Source organism: Equus caballus, chromosome 17 (assembly GCF_041296265.1).
Source record: "Equus caballus isolate H_3958 breed thoroughbred chromosome 17, TB-T2T, whole genome shotgun sequence".
NCBI lineage: Eukaryota > Metazoa > Chordata > Mammalia > Perissodactyla > Equidae > Equus > Equus caballus.
This window is the reverse complement of record NC_091700.1, coordinates 37,232,771-37,252,847: the sequence shown is the minus strand read 5'-3', so window position 1 is coordinate 37,252,847 and position 20,077 is coordinate 37,232,771. Positions and strand designations below refer to the sequence as shown.

The 20,077-nt window shown below is 34.3% G+C and overlaps 1 protein-coding gene across 1 annotated transcript in view; it reads left to right on the top strand.

The window, feature by feature from the left end:
- COG6 (component of oligomeric golgi complex 6) overlaps positions 1–20,077 on the top strand; it is an 83,266-nt gene that overhangs the window by 33,080 nt on the left and 30,109 nt on the right. Inside the window, exons 12-13 of the mRNA XM_014732056.3 lie at positions 2,202–2,293; positions 7,247–7,364. Coding sequence (XP_014587542.2) covers positions 2,202–2,293; positions 7,247–7,364 — 210 coding nt within the window. The remainder of the gene's footprint in view (positions 1–2,201; positions 2,294–7,246; positions 7,365–20,077) is intronic.

The window sequence follows — 20,077 nt, the reverse complement described above, 5'->3', positions numbered from 1 at the left end:
ACATACATACCTATGATAAAGCTTAATTTATAAATTAGGCACAATAAGAGATTAACAGCAACAATGATAAAATAGAATAGTTATAACAATATACTTTAATAAAAGTTACCATAAATCTTAGCAACCTCAATATACAAGTTTTTTTTTTTTCTTACTAAGTTGAGAACTTTCACGTTTTTCACTTAAAGGAAGCACTTTACAGTTTCTCTTTGGCATATCCAAATTGCCAGCATCACTGTTCTTGCAATTTGGGGCCATTATTTAAGTAAAATAAGGGTTATTGTATTTATCAGTGCATTTATCACAAGCATTGTGATACCACGAGAGTTAATCCGATAACTGAGAGGGCTACTAAGTGCTTAGTTTTCTTTAGTCTCTTTTACCCTTTTACCTTTTTATTTTTGTTTCTCTTACCTGCTGTGGTTTTTCCTGTGACTGTTGGCTTTTGCTGACAATGGTTGGCCTCTTATATAACCCTCATAAGACAGAGTGTGACAAACCAGCTGGTCCTGGTGTCTCATACAGAAATCTGATTTTCCACCCTTTGTCTGCTATTTTCATTGTAGCTAAAAGAAGGCTACTTTTCCTCAAAATTATTGTGCGTGTAAAAAGAGGTGAAAGTTATTTTTTTTTTTAATCTTCCTTCCTGCCTCCCTTCCTTCTTTTTCCTCTCTTCTTTTCCTCTCTCCTCTCCTTTCTCACCTTCTTTAAGGGAGTTGAAATGAAGAGTATTTTCTTTTCTTTTTCTTTTTTTTAAATATATGTTTATCGTAGGAAAAAATAAAACAAGAAAATACCCCTCAATATCCACCACAGAGATAAATACTGTTAAATGTTTGAATATACAAATGTATAGGTCAGTAAAAATATTCTTAAATATGAGATCATTGTATACATGTAGTTGTACTGTGCTGAAGGGTATTTTTGTGATGCCTGAAAATTCTGAAAGGCAGGTTGCCAGATGGCCGAGATGGTGTTATAAATCTACTAGGGAAGAGCTATCTGTCTACAATTAATATCCTTTATATATTTGTGTCCTAATAATTATGTTAAAATTCAGAAAATATCACTTTTATTGATATAATATACAATTTAAATAGCTATTGAGGCCTTGGACCTATAAAGAAATTGTAATATGAAAATTTATGGTTTTTAAATTCAAATACCATTCATGATTTATAATATTGTGTTAGCTAGTCTTTATGCCAAAAGATGTATCAGTTTCATAAACATGTTAATGTAAAGGTCAATTAATTTCTATAATCCAAAACGTTTTTGTATGCTCATATACATACATTTATAAACTCTCAATTTAGCAGATCACATTTGTTGGTATTATGACATATTCCAAAATCTAAGTACAGAGAAACTTCAACTATCAAAAGCGTTTATTAAACATCTATTGTGTATTTGCTGTTCTACCAGATGCTGCAGAGATGTAAAAGAAGTGGAAAACATAATGTCTGTTTAGAATCTAGTTAGGAAACAAGATGACACAATTTAAGCAGCAGCTTAAGAATAGATATAATGTAATATGTAAGTAAGCACATAGCAGTGTGGTTTAGATTGTATTCATTAACTAGGGAATATAAAGTAAGAGTAATCAATGAGGGATGGAATTTGATTAGAAAAGATTCTTAGTAGTTAATCTTGAGACAGAGCAAATTAGATCTGAAATTGCCATGGTAGTCTTATAATTAAACAAATAACGTTGGCGCTAATTTAAGATTTTCTGCTTTCCTATTCTCTAATTAATATAAAAAGAAACTTGGTATAATAGTTTAAAGATAAGAATTCTTTCATTTTTTTCTAATATTTGCTGAAAGAACAGTACCTTTCCACTGAGAACTGTTTTTAGAGGTTTAACAGCTCCTTTGTGATTTAGTGCTCAACTAAATTCCATTATATACAGGTGAAAAACCCCAAAATGATCTCATCATTATATTGATTATTTTGGTAACAGTTCCCTTGAGCTAAATTGTATAGGTAATTGATCAATTGTAGAGTATATCTGTGTTAAAATGTTTCTATTGTAATGTCACCTATGACAATATTCAGAAACTCTTTATTTAGAAGGAATTTTGTGATTTCTGCAATAATAAAATTTTCTCTTTTTTTAATGCTGTTTATACAACATGTAATTAATGAAGAAAAGTTATACTTTTAAGAAATGTTTAATTTTTTCTCACATGTTTTAATAGGTTCGAATTGAACAAGTAATAGTTGCTGAACCTGGGGCAGTTCTATTATATAAAATTTCTAACCTCCTTAAATTTTACCATCATACAATCAGGTATGTGGAGTGGTCAGATGTGCTTGTTAAATGCCATGTGATACCTCATTTCAGTTAGAACACAGTGGCAGAGTTTTTTTGTTTTCACTATCTGCATGACTAAAGTATAACTAGTAAAACCTCCACACCACACGAATTGTTATATGCGTGTCATACTTGCTCTGTTTTGAGATCTGTCGTTTACTTTTACCTTTCTTCTCTAATGTGACTATGCACACACATGTCATACAACAGTATAGGTCTATAATGTAAGCATTTTTTGAGTCCTCCTGCATTAGTGAAAGAGATCCATGGCACCTAAAGCAACTATATATTGTACTCAGAATAGGCCACAGTAAATGAAATGTCTTATTATGGATGTAAATAACATCAGTTCTTCTTTAACATTTAGTTTTCTATTAGTGACAAAACAGAACCGTAGCTTTATCTTCTCTAAATGAAAGCTACTCTATCTGGTTAGGAACCACTTGTCTTATTTAGAATATAATCTTTGACTCCAAAGTTTGCATTCATTTTTGCTTTGCATATATATGTTTATGGTATACACTTGAGCTTTATTATAAATGTTACTATAAGACCATGTTATATGTATAGCTGTGTTAAAACAATATCCTCTCAAGCTATATGTTTGATGGGTTCCATAATTAGTCCATTAAAAAATGATTTAAAAATTACTTTTCATCCAGTATGACAGCATCAGGAACAGAAGGACAATTGTGAAATCCAAGAGGGTTCTTATAACTAACAGATCCAGGAGAGGTGCAGGGATCACTAGTTCATGAAGAACCAAAGGTCCATGACGATGATGTAACCTACCTCCCAGTGGCTGCGATTAGCCACAGAAAACTTCACCGCTGAGAGATGGATTTCAAATCCTACTGGTAGATTTTCAAAGAAAACTAGCAAGCCACAAGCTACCAAACTGATCAGAGATAGGATTTGGGTTAGTCCTGTAACATTTTAGATATAAATTTATTATCACTACTTTCCATGATTCAAAAGCAATAAGTTAGTTTCAATTGTAATGTTATAGGCTTCCTAAAATAAGCAAATGATACATACTTAGAAAATGCAGGAGCAGCTGAAAGCAGCTAACTCATAGCTAATGCTGTATTATGCAAAGATAGTGGTAAAGTAATTTTTAAGTTATCTATTTAGTAATGCCCATGATGGTACTGCATGAAATTTATTATTTGAAGATAGTGATAACTCAATTTCTAATGTAGGGAATGCTAAGAATAAAATCATTTGGATTCTGAAAGAGATAGTAGATTTTTAGGCTCTGAGAATTCTAATTTTTCTGTGCTTTGAAAGTGACAATTTTGAGGATGACAATTAAGATCTTTTGATACATTTTTGCATGTGCTTTTTCTGCTTGTTCACACATTTCCTCATTTAGTCAATTAAAAAGTTGACTATAAATGCTGTTCTTTTAGGTGCTAAGGAAACTGCAATGAACAAAACAGAGCTTAAACTTACATTCCAGTGGGGGAGACAAACAGACAAGTATAAAATAATTCTAGGGAGTGATAAGGATCCTGAGGAAAATTAAAGCAGGAGAAAGGAAGTAGAAAGTATAGGGAGAGACCATATATGAGTAGATGTATATACATATGACTGTTTTTGAAGGCCTTTCAGTGGAGGTGATTTTGAACAGAGACCTGAATAACATGAAGGAGTTAGGCATGAGACAATCTGGGAGAAGAGTGTCCTAGGCAGAGGTACATTCTGGCCCTGAGGCCAAGAAACACTTGCATTTTAGAAAAGTAAAAGGAAGGCCAGTGGTTGGAGTGGAGTGAATTGGAAGGAGTAGGGGGAGATGCAATCAGAGAAGTAGGCAGAGGCTGGATCACGTAGGACTGTAGGCGGTGGCAAGGATTTAGATTTTATACTGAGTGGGTTGGGGAAGATGTGGGAGAGTTTTGAGTGACGTGAGCTGATTTATAATATAAGGTGACTCTGAGCACTATATGATATAGTATAATGGGGCAAAAGGGGAAGAAGGAAGGACTTTAGGAAGCAGTTTGTGGTTCTGAGCAGAAACAATGATAAGTTAGACTAGGGTGGTAGTCTTGGTGGTGGTGAAAAGTAGTTGGTTCTGGAGATTTTTTATGTTTTAGCCAATAGGACATATATATGGACTAGATGGGCTGAGATATGAAGAGTCAAGTATGAATTCTTGGCTTTTGGTTTGAACAGCTAGATGAACGGTATTGTCGTTTGCTGAAATGGGGGATGTTGGAGAGGAACAGGTTGATGGGAGTGGGTGGGTAATGAAGAGTTCAGTTCAGTTTTGGCCATGTCAGTTGTGATGTACCTGTAAACATACAAAAGGAGATGCTGAATGAACAGGCAACAGAGAAATTGGGGCTAAAACTATAAATTCAGTAGTTTGCAGCATGTAGATGATATTAGGAGCCATAGGACTAGGTAAGATCACTTAGGAAGTGAGGGTAGATAAAGAACGTGGCCTAGGACTGAGTCCTGGGAAGATCCAATATTTAGAGGTTAAGAAGAGAAGAAACCCACAAAGAAAATTTGGAAGGAATAGCCAGTGAAGTTGGGAAAAAATTGGAGACAAGCAAGTTCTCAAAAAGTTTTGCCTCCTATACATTAAAACTCCTAGAGGATAGAGTCTATCAATAGGTAGTAGTAAACAGAAAAAGGAAGATGTGGAATCCAGGAGACAGGGAATCGGCATACTTCTATTACATTTCCTTTCCTGTAAAACCTTTTCTCTCTGCAGTTACTGATTGCTTGGAGTTTGCACTTGCTTACTTTCCTATGCCCTTCTCACTATTTCAGACCCAAACTATTAAGTGGACTCTCCGTGTTCTCACCATGTAGTCAAGCACATCAAGTAATCCTTCCCAGCATCCTTCCCTCTTCCCTTCCACATCCCTCTTGGAGCCCTCACTCACCTTCTCCAGCCCAGGCTGGGTACTCTCTAGGCCTGCTGCATGGATGTCCCACTAGGGTTTGTCTTCCTCACCAGCCTGCTCATTCCCCTGTGTTGGATTCTCTGATTGCTTGACCAGCTCTACATAGTATTTACACGCTTGTAATAATGTAAACATTGAATATTTATTTACCAGAACCCTCTGATACAACTGTATTAGGAAGCCTGGGACAGATGAAGTTTGAGTAGATTGTGGTGGGGGAGGAGCATTGCATAAGAGAATTTAACTCATCTTCTGTATCAGGGAATTTGTGTGTAATACTTAAAATTGAAAAATCAAGTAATAGCAATGTAAGCATCTTGGGTAGAAATATGAAGTGAAATACAAAAAGCATCCGCAAGTATGTCTCCCAGTTACTGATACCTAGTGAGTACTTAGTAAACAGGAGTACATCCTAGGTCTGAGTAACTGCAAAATACAGCTGATAACTGCAAATTAAAAAAAAAAAAAAGAATGTAAATGTATCTTGATATCTCTCCAAATTTTTTGTTAAAATATCAGTTTGTATTTGTAACCATTCAGTTTTTTTCCATTGTTTAATGTATTCATAGGCATACTTATTTTTATTGTATCCATAGGCATATGTGGGAATTCCGTCCAATTTACTTTGGTGTTTAGCTTATAATATTTTAACTGAAATGACTTTTATCTTTTTTTAAAATACAAGTATTATGGCTACCTGGTTAGGAATTTGCTTTTACTTTGCTGTTTGTTTTATGTATTTTTTTTTATTTTTTTATTTTTTTTTTTCTTTAAAGATTTTATTTTTTTTTCCTTTTTCTCCCCAGAGCCCCCCAGTACATAGTTGTATATTTTTCGTTGTGGGTCCTTCTAGTTGTGGCATGTGGGACGCTGCCTCAGCGTGGTTTGATGAGCAGTGCCATGTCCACGCCCAGGATTCGAACCAACGAAACACTGGGCCGCCTGCAGTGGAGCATGCGAACCTAACCACTCTGCCACGGGGCCAGCCCTGTTTTATGTATTTTTTTAACTGATAATTTGCTTTGTCTGCATTAACTGTATATGAATTCATTCCAATTTATTTTAGTTTCAGAATGTATCGAAATACATAGTATTAGTATTTGCTTTTATTATATATCATATGTAGTATTTCATTTCTCAGTAAATTTATTGTACTTTTTGTTTACTATCTACTGGTATTTATTAATGCCACCATATTTATCTTCAGCAATCTAAATTTTTTTAGGTATAGTAAGAAGTTATTGTGCCTTTAAAAATTGTGATTTCCCACTGGATTACAGTATATTTTCACATCAACAAAAACGTTTTACCCTAAAACGGATTCTAAAATCACTTTCAGTACATGAATTAGGAGAATAAAATTGGGAATTGTTTTATATACATGCTTGTCTTACATCCTGGCAAAAATGGGAAACCCCATTGGATGGGTCTAAGAAATATCCTTGTAATTGCAAGTTGAGAATTATAGAATGTGCTAATAATTATTTAAAAATATTAGGGATTTTTCATAATTAGTCTTAGTATACTGCTATTAGGCAGCTGTATAAAAATTGAGAAACTTTAAGTATATTATTGATATGGTGTAACAGTTTTAATTGAAAGGATAACTCAGTATTAATAAAATTTAAGTACTTTATTGATAGAGCTATTGATGGAATGGCTTTCTTAGAATTAAAATTAGATCTTGGATAATCAAGACATACATTTACTGTAATTGAGGAAAAATAGAGATATGAGTTTAGATATTACAAGTGTCCGTTCTAACCCACTGTTTTTCTAAAAGATTGTGAAATATTGAAAACATAGTAGTTTGTTTTCATTTTTTCATACCCTGACTCAAAAGGAAAAAAAAAACTTGTCATTTGTATATGAAACTAGACTAATTCTTTTTAATTCACAGGTTATATTCTACACAAAAACTTATTTGAATCTGGATTTTTTAAAAGAATTATACTCAAAGAACTGAATTATTTTAGTCTGTTTTGCAACCTAAAATATTCTTTGCTTTTAGTGGCATTGTTGGAAATAGTGCAACTACATTGTTGACTACAATTGAAGAAATGCATTTGCTAAGCAAAAAAATATTCTTCAATAGCTTGAGTCTTCATGCAAGTAAATTAATGGACAAGGTATGTTTGAAAAATGCAGTTCTTAAACTATGTGATTGTGAATCTTTCATATTTAAAAATGTTGTTTTACTGTTTTTATATTGGTGACAGTTTTTTCCCATTCCATGCAGTGTTCTTTTGAGTTCTTCCTGTGAACAACAAAATTCATTTTGAGATGGCTTACTGGATCTAGGTTTATAGTCTGTTCCTGGAACAGTATATCATTGAGTCATAACTGGAGTTAGAATCTCAAACATTAGTTTCATTTTTCTTTAGTTAGCATTTTTCTGTAACCCAAAATTTATAATTAAAGCTAGCTTACTATATTTAGGTCAGGGCTAAAATGACATACAGATTGGAAGACTGGAACTCTTACTAAATGTCTTTTCTAAACAGCTTTCTTAGGTTTTTACTCTCTGATGGTCCAGCTTTGTCCTTATGAAATTTATGTTCCTTTGAATTATATACTATGAATAATTAGAAAACAAACAAGATAACCCATCCACAAAAACTAAATAAGCAACAAAACTGAGACTCCTATAAGAGCTAATATTTTAAGTTAATCAAGTGTCTTGTGGCAGAACTGTAAGGAATGGGTTTATAATAATTAGATCCTTCTTTATTTTTGTTTCATTATTAAGGACTCAAGTTTTTTAAGGATTCATCACAGTACCATGCTGGCTCTTTTTTTTTTTTTTCAAATCATCCATCTCTGTCTAAGAGCCTGGTTATCTTAGGTACAAGTTTTGTAATATAGTCTAAAACAGTCAGTCACAATCCAGTCCATAGTACCTGTTGCTTTTTACATTCCTAAGCTCAGAGAAACCTTAATAGAAGTCTGCTTTCTGACCCACATTCATGACTCAGATTCTTTTGGAAAAGCAACATGAATTTGTGGAACTGGAGTATTTATCTTATATTGTTTCCTGTTTTATGTATTTCTGTTTGTGCCAGAAGTTTACTAACAATTCTGGTTATATATATGCTTATATGAGTTCTTATTTAGACATAATTTTTCTAAAATCATTCATACATGATACAGACTTTGAACATGAACAAACACATGCTAACTGATAAAGTACAAGGGCAAACACAATCAGGATCTTTTGGGCTCAGGTTGCTTTTTCTTTGGTGGAAAAGAGTCTAATAAATCAGTGATTACTATAGAATCACACGTTTATGAAAGACTTGTGCCCAGAGTGCTTTGTCTGCACAACAGGAGGTATATAATCTAAGTATACTCCTTTGCAGAGAGGGAGCTTTCCAGGGAAGGGGACTTAAGAATTGAACTTTGAAGGACACAGGGTATTTAGATAGGTTAAAAAAAGGGTGGGTAGAGGTCATCCTCAGTAGAGGAAATGAATAGAATATGCAAGAGCACAAGCTGTGAGTCCCCAGCAAACAAATTTTCAATTATTTAAAAAAGTCACTTGGGAAGTGATATGGCATGTAGATAGGAGAGAGGCCAGGTTGCAGACAGGAAATTAGGGGAGCATTGAAGTAGTTTTTATGAAAATGCATCATCTAAGGCAGAGATTCTGGGAAGAGCCATGAAGGGACAGATTCTTGAGGGGTAAAGGTAAATCTTCAAAACTTGGTGACTGATTGAATGTGGGTAAATGAGAGGGAGGGGGGAGTCTAAAATAATTCCTAGGTACCAACCTGAGAATCTTGATACTAATCATAAGTATTTAGAATACAGAAAGAGCATAAAATTTGAAGGATAAAGCTGACGCTATTATCTAAGTTAGAGAAGATACCCGTGGGATATCCCTCTGCAGTCAATCTGATAGGGAGCTATACATTTGGATTTAGAGAGTTTTGCGTATAAAAGAGAGTGAAATCCATGAGTTTGGATGAGGTCACAAGGAATCATGTTTAATAAGAGTAGGACTCCCAAGACACAGTCTTGGGAAACACTGACATTTAAAAGAAGGAAAGAAACCCACCCATGGTAGGATGCTGAGGGAGGATGACTGGAGAAGCAGGAGAAACCTGAAGAGAGGGTTTTATCAGAAAACCCAAGAGAATAGAGTTTCAAAAGGGGGGACATGGTTAATTACCGATACAGTATGAAGAATTCTAATAAAACAAGGACAGGTTTGTTGTCTTTGTCAATATACAGATGATCCATGACTTACTGAGAACAACTATAGTCATGGGGTGGGGACAAGAGCCAGATTACAGTATGTGGAAAAGCACATTGATGAGCATATTACCCAAGGTTTTACCAATTGGAAAACAAATGGGCCAAAGACTGAAAGTAAAATGCAATAGGCATTCTTATGAAATTTAAAAGAGAATAATAAAATGGTAAAAGGAAAGATGGAATTAGCTTTCTAGGATAAATTACAAAACAGAAAAACAAAATTTATTATTTGTTGAAAGATCAACAAAATTGGCAACCTTGTAGCAATTCTTTAACCAAGGAAAAAAGAAATTTAAAATTATGATATCAGAAATTAGAGATAATAAACAGAATGAGGATTAAAACTTATTAGAGAATATCATATTAAATTTTACCAATCTTATGCTAAAATAATCTGAAAATCTAAATAAAAAGAATAATTTTAAGACAATGTAAGTCGACAAAATATGGTTTGAAAAGAAGTGGAAAACTTGAATACACTTAGGGAGGAAAGAAAAATTATTAAAGAACATGCTGCTAGGCCTAGTTCCGATTATATAGGTTCACACCTATGCAGAACAAATAATCTTCCAGAGCACAAAAAAATATGGAAAGCTTCCCAGTTCCTTTTAGGTGGTGTAACACTGACATAAAAGCCTGTTAAAGACAATATAAAAATGAAAACCTCAAGCCAGTCACTTTTTAAGCTTTAAAAAAAGTAAAAATAGTTAAAAATACCACTAGGTCAAATTCAGCATATTAAAACTAACTGTGGGTTATTCCCAGGAATACAAGAATGTTTCAGCCTTAGAAAATATGTTAAATGTTTCAACGTTAATTAAGAAAATTTTATATTCTCATATTTTATCAAATTGTTAGGATAAAAATCTCAGTAAATAAGAAAGTAAAAGTGCTACCTTCATCATATAACGATAGATAAAACTAACAGCAAACATAATGATTAACATAGAAGCACCAGCGATATAGTCTATTTAAATCAAGAAAGAGCAAGACAAGAATGCTTGCCAATAACACTTTTAAATAATAGAAAAACCAGATAAAGAAATGAGATAAATATTTAAAAGGAGGCGACATTAGATTATTTGTGGGTACTGTGATTGTCTACTTCAAAAACCCAAGAGAATTAATTCAAAAATTGTAGAACTAGTAAATGGATTTAGAAAGGTAATTGTTGACAAGATCAATGTACAAAAATAAATAATTTTGGGAGAGATAGCTAAGTAGGAAGCATCAGGAATCTGTCTCCTCACCTAGACTACAATTGTACCGGCAGAATTTGTCTAATATAACTATTTTGGAACTCTGGAGTCTATTGAAGGCTTACAATTTCTAGGGAAAGGCTTGGACAATAAATTGCAATCAATTTTGGTCAATTTCAGCTCTTAGCGGAGTAGCAACTACCCATCTTTCACCCCCAGCCCTGTAGCAGGCAGCTGTACATTTGTTCCTGGAGCACCTTGCACACAGCTTATGGAGCCAGGTTGGGCAAAAAAGACGTTGTCCTCCAGACCTCAGGAGGATCTGTGCTCTGATCACAGAGGTGTGAAGAGGAGGGTGACCATTGTTTTTGCAACCCCTCCATTGTTGCAAACACCTCATCCTCTGTCTAAAGTGACTTCCTGGGAATTTCAAGGGCAAGTGCATTTTTTTTCGTTCCCTTAGTTTTTCTCCTTTCTCTTTTATGAGCCAGACATTAGAGACTAAGACGTTCAAAAGCAACTGTATATACAGGGAAGATTAGAAAGTAACTGTGTATGTCCAAAGAAAGGAACAGGCTCAGAAAAGACCTGAGAAGACCTTAAGTGTATACTTTATGCTGATCCTTGGTGCAGAGACAGCCTACAACAATTAAAAAACAGATAACAGAAAACGACAAACCCTGGGGAAGGAACAGAATATGATTTCCAGAGTTACCAAATTACTACATACAAATGTTCAGTTTTCACCAAAAAATTACAAGGCATGCAAATAAACAGGAATGTCATATTATGGTCCATTCAAAGGAAAAAAATAAGTCAACAGAAGCTTCCTGGGAAAGATCTCATGGCAGATCTACTAGACAAAGGCTTTAAAAAAATTGGGGTAAAGATGCTCAAAGAACTAAAGGAAGATGTGGAGAAAGTCAAGAAAACAATGTACAAACAAAATGGAAATATCAATAAAGAGGTAGAGGAGCTGATCCAGTGGTGTAGTGGTTAAGTTCGTACACTCTGCTTCAGTGGCCCAGGATTTGCAGGTTTGGCTCCTGGGTGTGGATCTAGCACCACTCAGCAAGCCATGGTGTAGCAGCATCCCATATAAAATAGGGGAAGATTGGCACAGACGTTAGCTCAGCAGCAGTCTTCCTCAAGCAAAAAGGGGAAGATTGGCAACAGATGTTAGCTCAGGACCAGTCTTCCTCACACACACAAAAAAGAGTTAGAACACCTGAAAAGAAACCAACCAGAAATCCTGGAGTTGAAAAGTATAATAACTAAGATGAAAAATTCACTAGGGGAGTTCAAAGGCAGATTTTAGCAGGCAAAAGAAAGAATGAACTTGAAGATAGGACAATGGAATTATTGAATCTGAGGAATGAGAAGAAAAAAAGATTTAAGAAAAGTGAACAGTGCCTAAGGGAGCTGTGGAGCACCATTAAGTGGACTAATATATGCATTGTGGGAGTCCCAGAGGAAGGGGAGGAGGAGGAGAGAGAGAAAGGAGCAGAGATTATCTGAAAAAGTAATAGCTGAAAAATTCCCAAATTTGATGAAAGATACGAGTCTAAACATCCAAAAAGCTCAACAAACTCCAATCAGATAAACTCAAAGAGACCCATATCAAGGGGCCTGCCTGGTGGCACAGTGGTTAAGTTTGCACATTCTGTTCTGGCAGCCTGGAGTTTGCCGATTCGGATCCCAGCTGTGAACACGACACCGCTTGGCAAGCTATGCTGTGGTAGGTGTCCCACATATAAAGTAGAGGAAGATGGGCACAGATGTTAGCTTAGGGCTAGTCTTCCTCCGCAAAAAGAGGAAGATTGGCAGCAGATGTTAGGTCAGGGCTAATCTTCCTCAAAAAAAAAAAAGAGACCCACATCAAGACATGTTATAATCAGTATCACATTATAATCTGAAAGCTGAAGATAAAGAATCTTGAAAGCAGCAATAGAGAAGTAGCCTGTCACATAAGATTATCACCAAATTTCTCCTCAGAAACTTTAGAGGCAGGAAAGCAGTGGCAGATACATTCAAAGTGCTTAGAGAAAAAACCCCATTACCAAGAGTTCTGTATCTGGCAAAAGTGTCCTTTAAGAGTGAGGGAGAAATTAAGACATTCCTAGATAAACAAATCTGAGGGAGTTTCTTACCACTAGACCTGCCCTGCAAGAAATGCTCAAGAGAGTCCTGCAGGGTGAAATGAAAGAATAGTAGGTAGTAACTCAAGCTGTATGATAAAATAAAGATCTCAATAGAAGTAAATACACAGGCAATTAAAAGCTAATATTGTAACAAAGGTTTATAACTCCACTTTTTGTTTTCTGTGTGATTTAAGAGACTAATATATTTTTAAAATTTATTAGTGTAAAAGCTGGTATTGTTGTAACTTTGGTTTGTAATTCCATATTTTGTTTTCTACATAATTTAGGAGACTAATACATTTAAAAGAATTATTAGTTTATATTTTGGGCCACAAAATTTCTAAAGATGTAATTTTATGACATCAGTAACCAACAAGGGTTGGGATAGAGCTGTGAAGTTTTTGTATGTTACTGATTAGCTGGTATAAATTCAAATTAGAGTGTTAAAACTTTAGTAACTTAAATGTAATTCCCATGGTAACCACAAATAGCTAAAGAATATGCATAAAAGGAAACAAGAAAGGAATTTGAATGTTTCACTTACTACAAAAAATCAACCTAAAAGAAGATAGTAATGCAGGAAATGAGAGACAAAAAAGTCTTTCAGGTATATAGAATATAAATAGCAAAATGTCTGAAGTAAGTCTCTTTTATCAGTATTTGCTTTAAATGTAAATAGATTAAACTCTCTAATCAAAAGACAGAAATTGGCAGAATGGATAAAAACACATGATCCAACTATATGCTGTCTACGAGAGACTCACTTTAGATCCAGCAACACAAATAGATTGAAAGTGAAAAGAAGGAAAAGGTATTCCATGCAAATACTAACTGAAAGAGAGCAGAGTTGGCTGTACTAATATCAGACAAAATAGATGTTGAGTCAAAAAAGTTTACAGGAGATAAAGAAGGGCATGATATATTAATAAAAGGTTCAATACAGTAAGAAGATATAACAATTATAAATATTTACATACCTAATGACAGACCAGCAAAATATATGAAGCCAAAAATGATGGAATGCAAGGGTGAAATAGATCTACAGTAATAGTTGGAGACTTCCATACCCCACTTGCAATAATGGATACAACAACCAGACAGAAGATAAAGAAATAAGAGACTTAACACAATAAATCAACTGGCTCTAGCAGACATATAGAGAACACTCTACCCCACAACAACAGCATGCACATTCTTCTCAAGTGCTCTTGACTCATTTTCCAGGATAGACCGTATGTTAGACCACAAATTAAATCTCAGTAGATTTAAATAAATAGATATCATACAATAATCTTCTCTGACCACAACAGGATGAAGTTTGAAATCAGTAACAGAAGGGGACTGTAAAATTCACAGATGTGTAGAAATTTAACACATTCTTAGCCAACCAATGTATCAAAGAAGAAATAATGGAAATTAGATACTACTTAGAGACAAATGAAAATGAAAATGCAGCAAGCCAAAACTTATGGAATGCAGCAAAGGCAATGTCAAGGGGAAAATTTGTAACTATAAGTACTTAATTTAAAAAAAAGAAAGATCTCAAATCAACAACCTAACTTTACAACTTAAGGAACTGGAAAAAGAACACACTAAACCCCAATCTAGCAGAAGGAAAGAAATAATAAACACTAGAGATAAGTGAAATGGAGAATAGAAAAGCAATAGAGAATATCAATGAAACCAAAATATGGTTCTTTGAAAATATCAACAAAATTGACAAACCTTTAGCTAGATGGAGTAAGAAAAAAAGAAAGAAGACTCAAATTACTAAAATCAGAAGTGAAAGTGGGGACATTACTACCAATTCTACAGAAATAAAAAAGATTTTAAGAGAGTGTTATTGAACAACTGTATGGCAGCAAATTGGATAACCTAGATAAAATGGACAAATTCTGAGAAACACAAAAGCTACCCAGAATAAATCATGAAGAATTAGAAGATTTGCAGAGACCTATAACTAGTAGAGAGATTGAATCAGTAATCAAAAAATCTCTTCCCAAAATAAAAATCCTAGACCTGATGGCTTCACTGGTAAATTCTACCAAACATTTAAAGAAAAACTAATATCAGTCCTTCTCAAACTTTTTCAAAACATTGAAGAGGAAGGAACACTTCTTAACTCATTCTATGAGGCCAGCGTTACGCTGATACCAAAGCCAAAGACACTACAAGAAGAGGTAACTGCAGACCAGTATCCTTTATGAATATTGATGCAGAAATCAACAAAATACTAACAAACCCAATTAAGAAGCATATTAAAAAGATTATACACCATGACCAAGTGGGATTTATTCCTGGAATGCAAGGATAGTTTGGCATATCAAAATCAATGTAATTACCACATTAATAGAACAAAGAAAAAGACTCACATGATCATCTCAATTGATGCAGGAAAAGCGTTTGACAAAATCAACTCCGTTTTACGATAAAAACACTCAAGAAACTAGGAATAGAAGGAAACTGCCTCAATGTAGTAAATACCATCTATGTAAAACCCACAGCTAACATCATCCTCAATAGTGTAAGACTGAAAAATTTTTTTTTAGGATCAGGAATAAGGCAAGGATGCCCACTTCTATTCAACATATCACTAGAAGTTCTAGCCAGAGTAATTCATTAAGAAAATGGAATAAAAGGCATCCACATTGGAAAGGAAAAAGTAAAATTATCTCTGTTTGCACATGATATGATCTTATATGGAGAAAACCCTAACATACCACCAAAGAAACTTGTTAGAACTAACAAATGAATTCAGCAAAGTAGCAAGATACAAAGTCAACACAAAAGTTAGTTGCATTTCTATATGCTAACAATGAACAATCCAAATAGGAAATTTAAAAAACAATTCCATGTACAATAGCATCAAAAAGAATAAGAATACTTAGGAAGTAACTTAAGCAAGGAGATGAAAGATTTGTACAATGGAAACTGCAAAACATTGCTGAAAGAGATTAAGGAAGACGTCAATAAATGGAAAGTCATCTCATATTCATGGATTGGAAGACTTAATATTAAGATGTCAGTACTACCTAAAACAACCTATGAATTCAATTCAATCTCTATGAAAATCTCAATGACACTTTTTGTAAAAAGAGAAAAACTCACCTTAGAATTCGTATGGAATCTTTAATGACCCTAAGTAGCCAAAACAGTCTTGAAAAAGAAGAAGAAAACTGGAGGACTGACAGTTCCTAATTTCAGAACTTCCTATAAAGCAATAGTAATGAAAACTGTTTGATGCTGGCATAAAGACAGACATATAGAACAATGGAATAGAATAGAGAGCCTAAGAATAAACCCTTGCATACATGGTGAAATAATTTTTGACAAGAGTGCCAAGACCATTCCATAGGGAAAGGACAGTCTTTTTCAACAAATGGTGCTGGGAAAACTGGATATCCACATGCAAAAGAATGAATTTGGACCCTTCTCTAACACAATATACAAAAGTTAACTCAAAATGGATCAAAGACTTGAATGTAGACCTAAAACTATAAAACCCTTAGAAGAAAACAGGGCAAAAGCTTTACAACATTGGATCTGGTAATGATTTCTTAGATATGACACCAAAGGCACAGGCAACAAAAGAAAAAACACAAATTGGACTTTATGAGAAAGATTTAGTACATTAAAAGGCACTGTAACAGAGTAAAAAGTCAACCCACAGAATGGGAGAAAATATTTGTACATCATGTATCTGATAAGGGATTAATATCCAGAATATAAAGAGAACTCCTAAAATTCAACAACAGAAAAACAGCCTGATTCAAAAATGGCCAAAGGACTGGAAAAGTCATTTCTCCAAAGAAAATATACAGATGATCAATAAGCACATGGAAAGATGCTCAGCATCCCTAATCATTAGGAAAATGCAAATCAGAACTACAATAAAAACCTACTTCACATCTATTAGGATGGCTACTATCAGAAAAACCAGAAAGTTACAAATGTTGGCAGGAATGTGGAGAAATTGGAACCCTTGTACACTGTTGGGGGGAATGTAAAGTAGTATATAGCTCCTGTGGAAAACAGTATCACAGTTCCTCAAAAAATTAAAAATAGAATTATCATATGATCTAGCAATTCCATTTCTGAGTACATATCCAAAATAACTGAAAGCAGGGTCTCCAAGAGATGTGTGTGCAGCTTTGTTCATAGCAGCATTATTCACAGTAGCTAAAATGTGAAAGCAACCCAAGTGTCCATCAGTGGATGAGTGGATGAGCAAAATTTAGTATATACATACAGTGGAATATTATTCAGCCTTAAAAAGGAAGGAAATTCTGACACATCCTACAACATGAATGAAACTTGAGGATATTATACTAAGTGAAATAAGCCAATCACAAAAAGAGAAATACTGTATGATTCCACATATGTGAGATACTTAGAGTAGTCAAAATGGTAGAGACAGAAACTAAAAATTGTGGTTGCCAGGGACTGGGAAGTCGGGGGATGGGGACTTATTGTTTAATAAGTATGGAGTTTCAGTTTACAAAATGGAAAGAGTTGTGGTGATGGTGATGATTGTACAACTTTATGAATATCTAGTACCACTGAACTGTACACTTCAAAATGGTTAAGATCGTTAAATAAATAATTTCCTAAATGCCAGCTCACAAGTTACACTAATGACTGATTCACTCTTTTTCTGCCAGGCTGTGATCTGTCATTATCTTGCCATTATTTTTAAATCTCTTGCACTCTTGTAATTTTATCACGTTCACTTTGCAAAACCACCCTGGATTCATACAACTACTCAGTTTCTTCTTTGTATTCTGTGACTGCTGAGCACTGCTAAAGAAAATCATATAATCAGCGGGCTATAGTCACTAAAATTCACTCTCCATCAGTGAAGCCCTCCGTGATGTCCAGCATTTCTACATGTTCTTAGGCCAGCCACTTATATTCACTGAACTTTCACCTGTTTCCTCAAATCTTCCATACTACCTGCTACCAAAAGTGCCAACTTTTGCTAACATTGGATAATAGGCATTTCAAAATGTCTTTGCCAATATGATGAGCAAAAAGTGCTATCTTATTCTTTTTTTATTTGGATTTTGGTGCTTCTAGTGAGAATGAACATTCTAAAATATGTTATTGGCTGTTTGTAAATTGCTTATTCATGTCCTTTGCCATTTTCCTACTAGGTTGTGTCTTATTATTATTTTTTAAATTTTTTATACCTTGAGAATATTAACTCTCATATATATTGCAGATATTTTCTCCAAGTCATCATTTGCCTTGTAAAATTGCATATGGTGTTTTTTGACATGTCACTTTTAATTTTTGCGTAGTAAAACATAACATTTTTTTCTTTATTGTTTCTCCCTTGGGAGCATGCTATGCTTGAAAATTTCCCCACAAACATTTAGAATTTAATATGTGCTAAAGTTAGCGTCTATCAGTGGGAAAATGTTAGATTATTTAATAAATTCATTGAAATGTATGCTGTTGGGTTGTTGTGTGGTTTCACTTTTATATCAAATTTTTAATCTACCTGAAGTTTATTTTTGTCCATGCTAGGAAGGAAGGATCTTATTTATTTTTCCCAAGTAATTATCCATTTATTTTATTTCATATTTGCTCAAAAACTCCCCACTGGGGCTGGCGCTGTGGCCGAGTGGTTAAGTTTTCGTGCTCCGCTGCGGCGGCCTAGGGTTTCACTGGTTTGGATCCTGGGCGCAGACATGGCACCACTCGTCAGGCCACGTTGAGGCGGCATCCCATGTGCCACAACTAAAAGGACCCAGAACTAAAAATTCACAACTATGTGCTGGGGGGTTTTGGGGAGAAAAAAGCAGGAAAAATAAAAACAAGATTGGCAACAGTTGTTAGCTCAGGTGCCAATCTTTGAAAACAAACAAACAAACAAAAAACCCCCACTAAGTTCTTATATATTTTATTTCTCTTGTAAAGTTAAAATGAAAGTTTCAAGAAAGTAGGAAAGTATAATGAATAATAAAAGCAAGTTTTGAAGGTGGCATCTTCCAATTAAAACTTAGAATAAAATAGGATAAAAACAGGGAAAGAAAGAAATTGTAATTTGAATATATTAAGTGCCAATTAATACTGCAGCCTATGTGAGTTTACAGCAGTGAATGAGTTTTGACTACTATTATTGTTTAGCGTTGTCATTATTACCAATAATGTGCCTTGAAATGTTTTTCTCAGATATGAATTGGGCCACATTTACGGATATTTTAACATTAAATTGAGATTGGAATATGATACTGTTTACAGGTTGTGTGTTGCTTAGATCTACAACCATTTCAGATTTCTTTCAAGAATTGTCTTCTTTTCAGCAAATTTTAATGTTCCATATTTTATATAATTACATCTTGTAATCCATTTGCTTCTTCTAAAAAGATTCTAGCCTTATGAAGAAAACAACACTTACTGCAGAAAAGTCTTCATTAGCAAAACCCCCAAGTGGAAATTTTTAATAGAATTTTAAGTGGATAGTAAAATTGTTGGGAGAATAGCTTTTAAACTAAAGGTATAGCCAGAGATGAGCTCTTTTCATATCATTCCTTCTGTGCTTTTAAAAAGACGTATTTGGGAGCTAGTTATTTATCTAATATGAAAAAAAAAAAATTCAGGGACATCGTTTTATTGAAAGATGTACTTTTTCCCTACCAAAGCAGTTTGAAGCACTTGAGTGTTCAAGTATGTGTTCTCCCTTCCTTATCAGTCTCTCCTGAAACCTTCACAGCTGTAGATCTTGCTAAGTCTAAAGGGAATATGTATGTGTACTGCAAAAGACACAATGCCATAGCAATTTAAGCTGGACAAACTTTGTCTGAAATTCTTTTCGCTGTAGTAAATAGTACAATTCTAATTCTAAAGGATATTGTATGTCATAAATGAAACCCATACCAGATTAAAAGTAGTCAGGATTAATTTGCTCAGCCCTCTGAGAAAAACCTAAATGGTCCTCTAAGTAAATTGTGCTTTAAATTCTAGGATATGGTTGCTGTTTAGAATCTCTTTTTACTGTTCAGAGTGTAGTACATGGAGCAGCAGCTTGGGCAGCACCTAGGAGTTGTAAGATATGCAAAAATCTCAGGCCCCACCCCAGACCAAGTGAATCGGAATATGCATTTTAACAAGATTCCCTGGTTGTTCCTATGCAGGTTAAGTCTGGGACGTGCTGTTCTAGATGAGTAATTGGAATTTTACATTATTCCTTACAGATTGTTCTACTAGGGAAAACAAACAAAAACAATGTTTTCAGCTAAA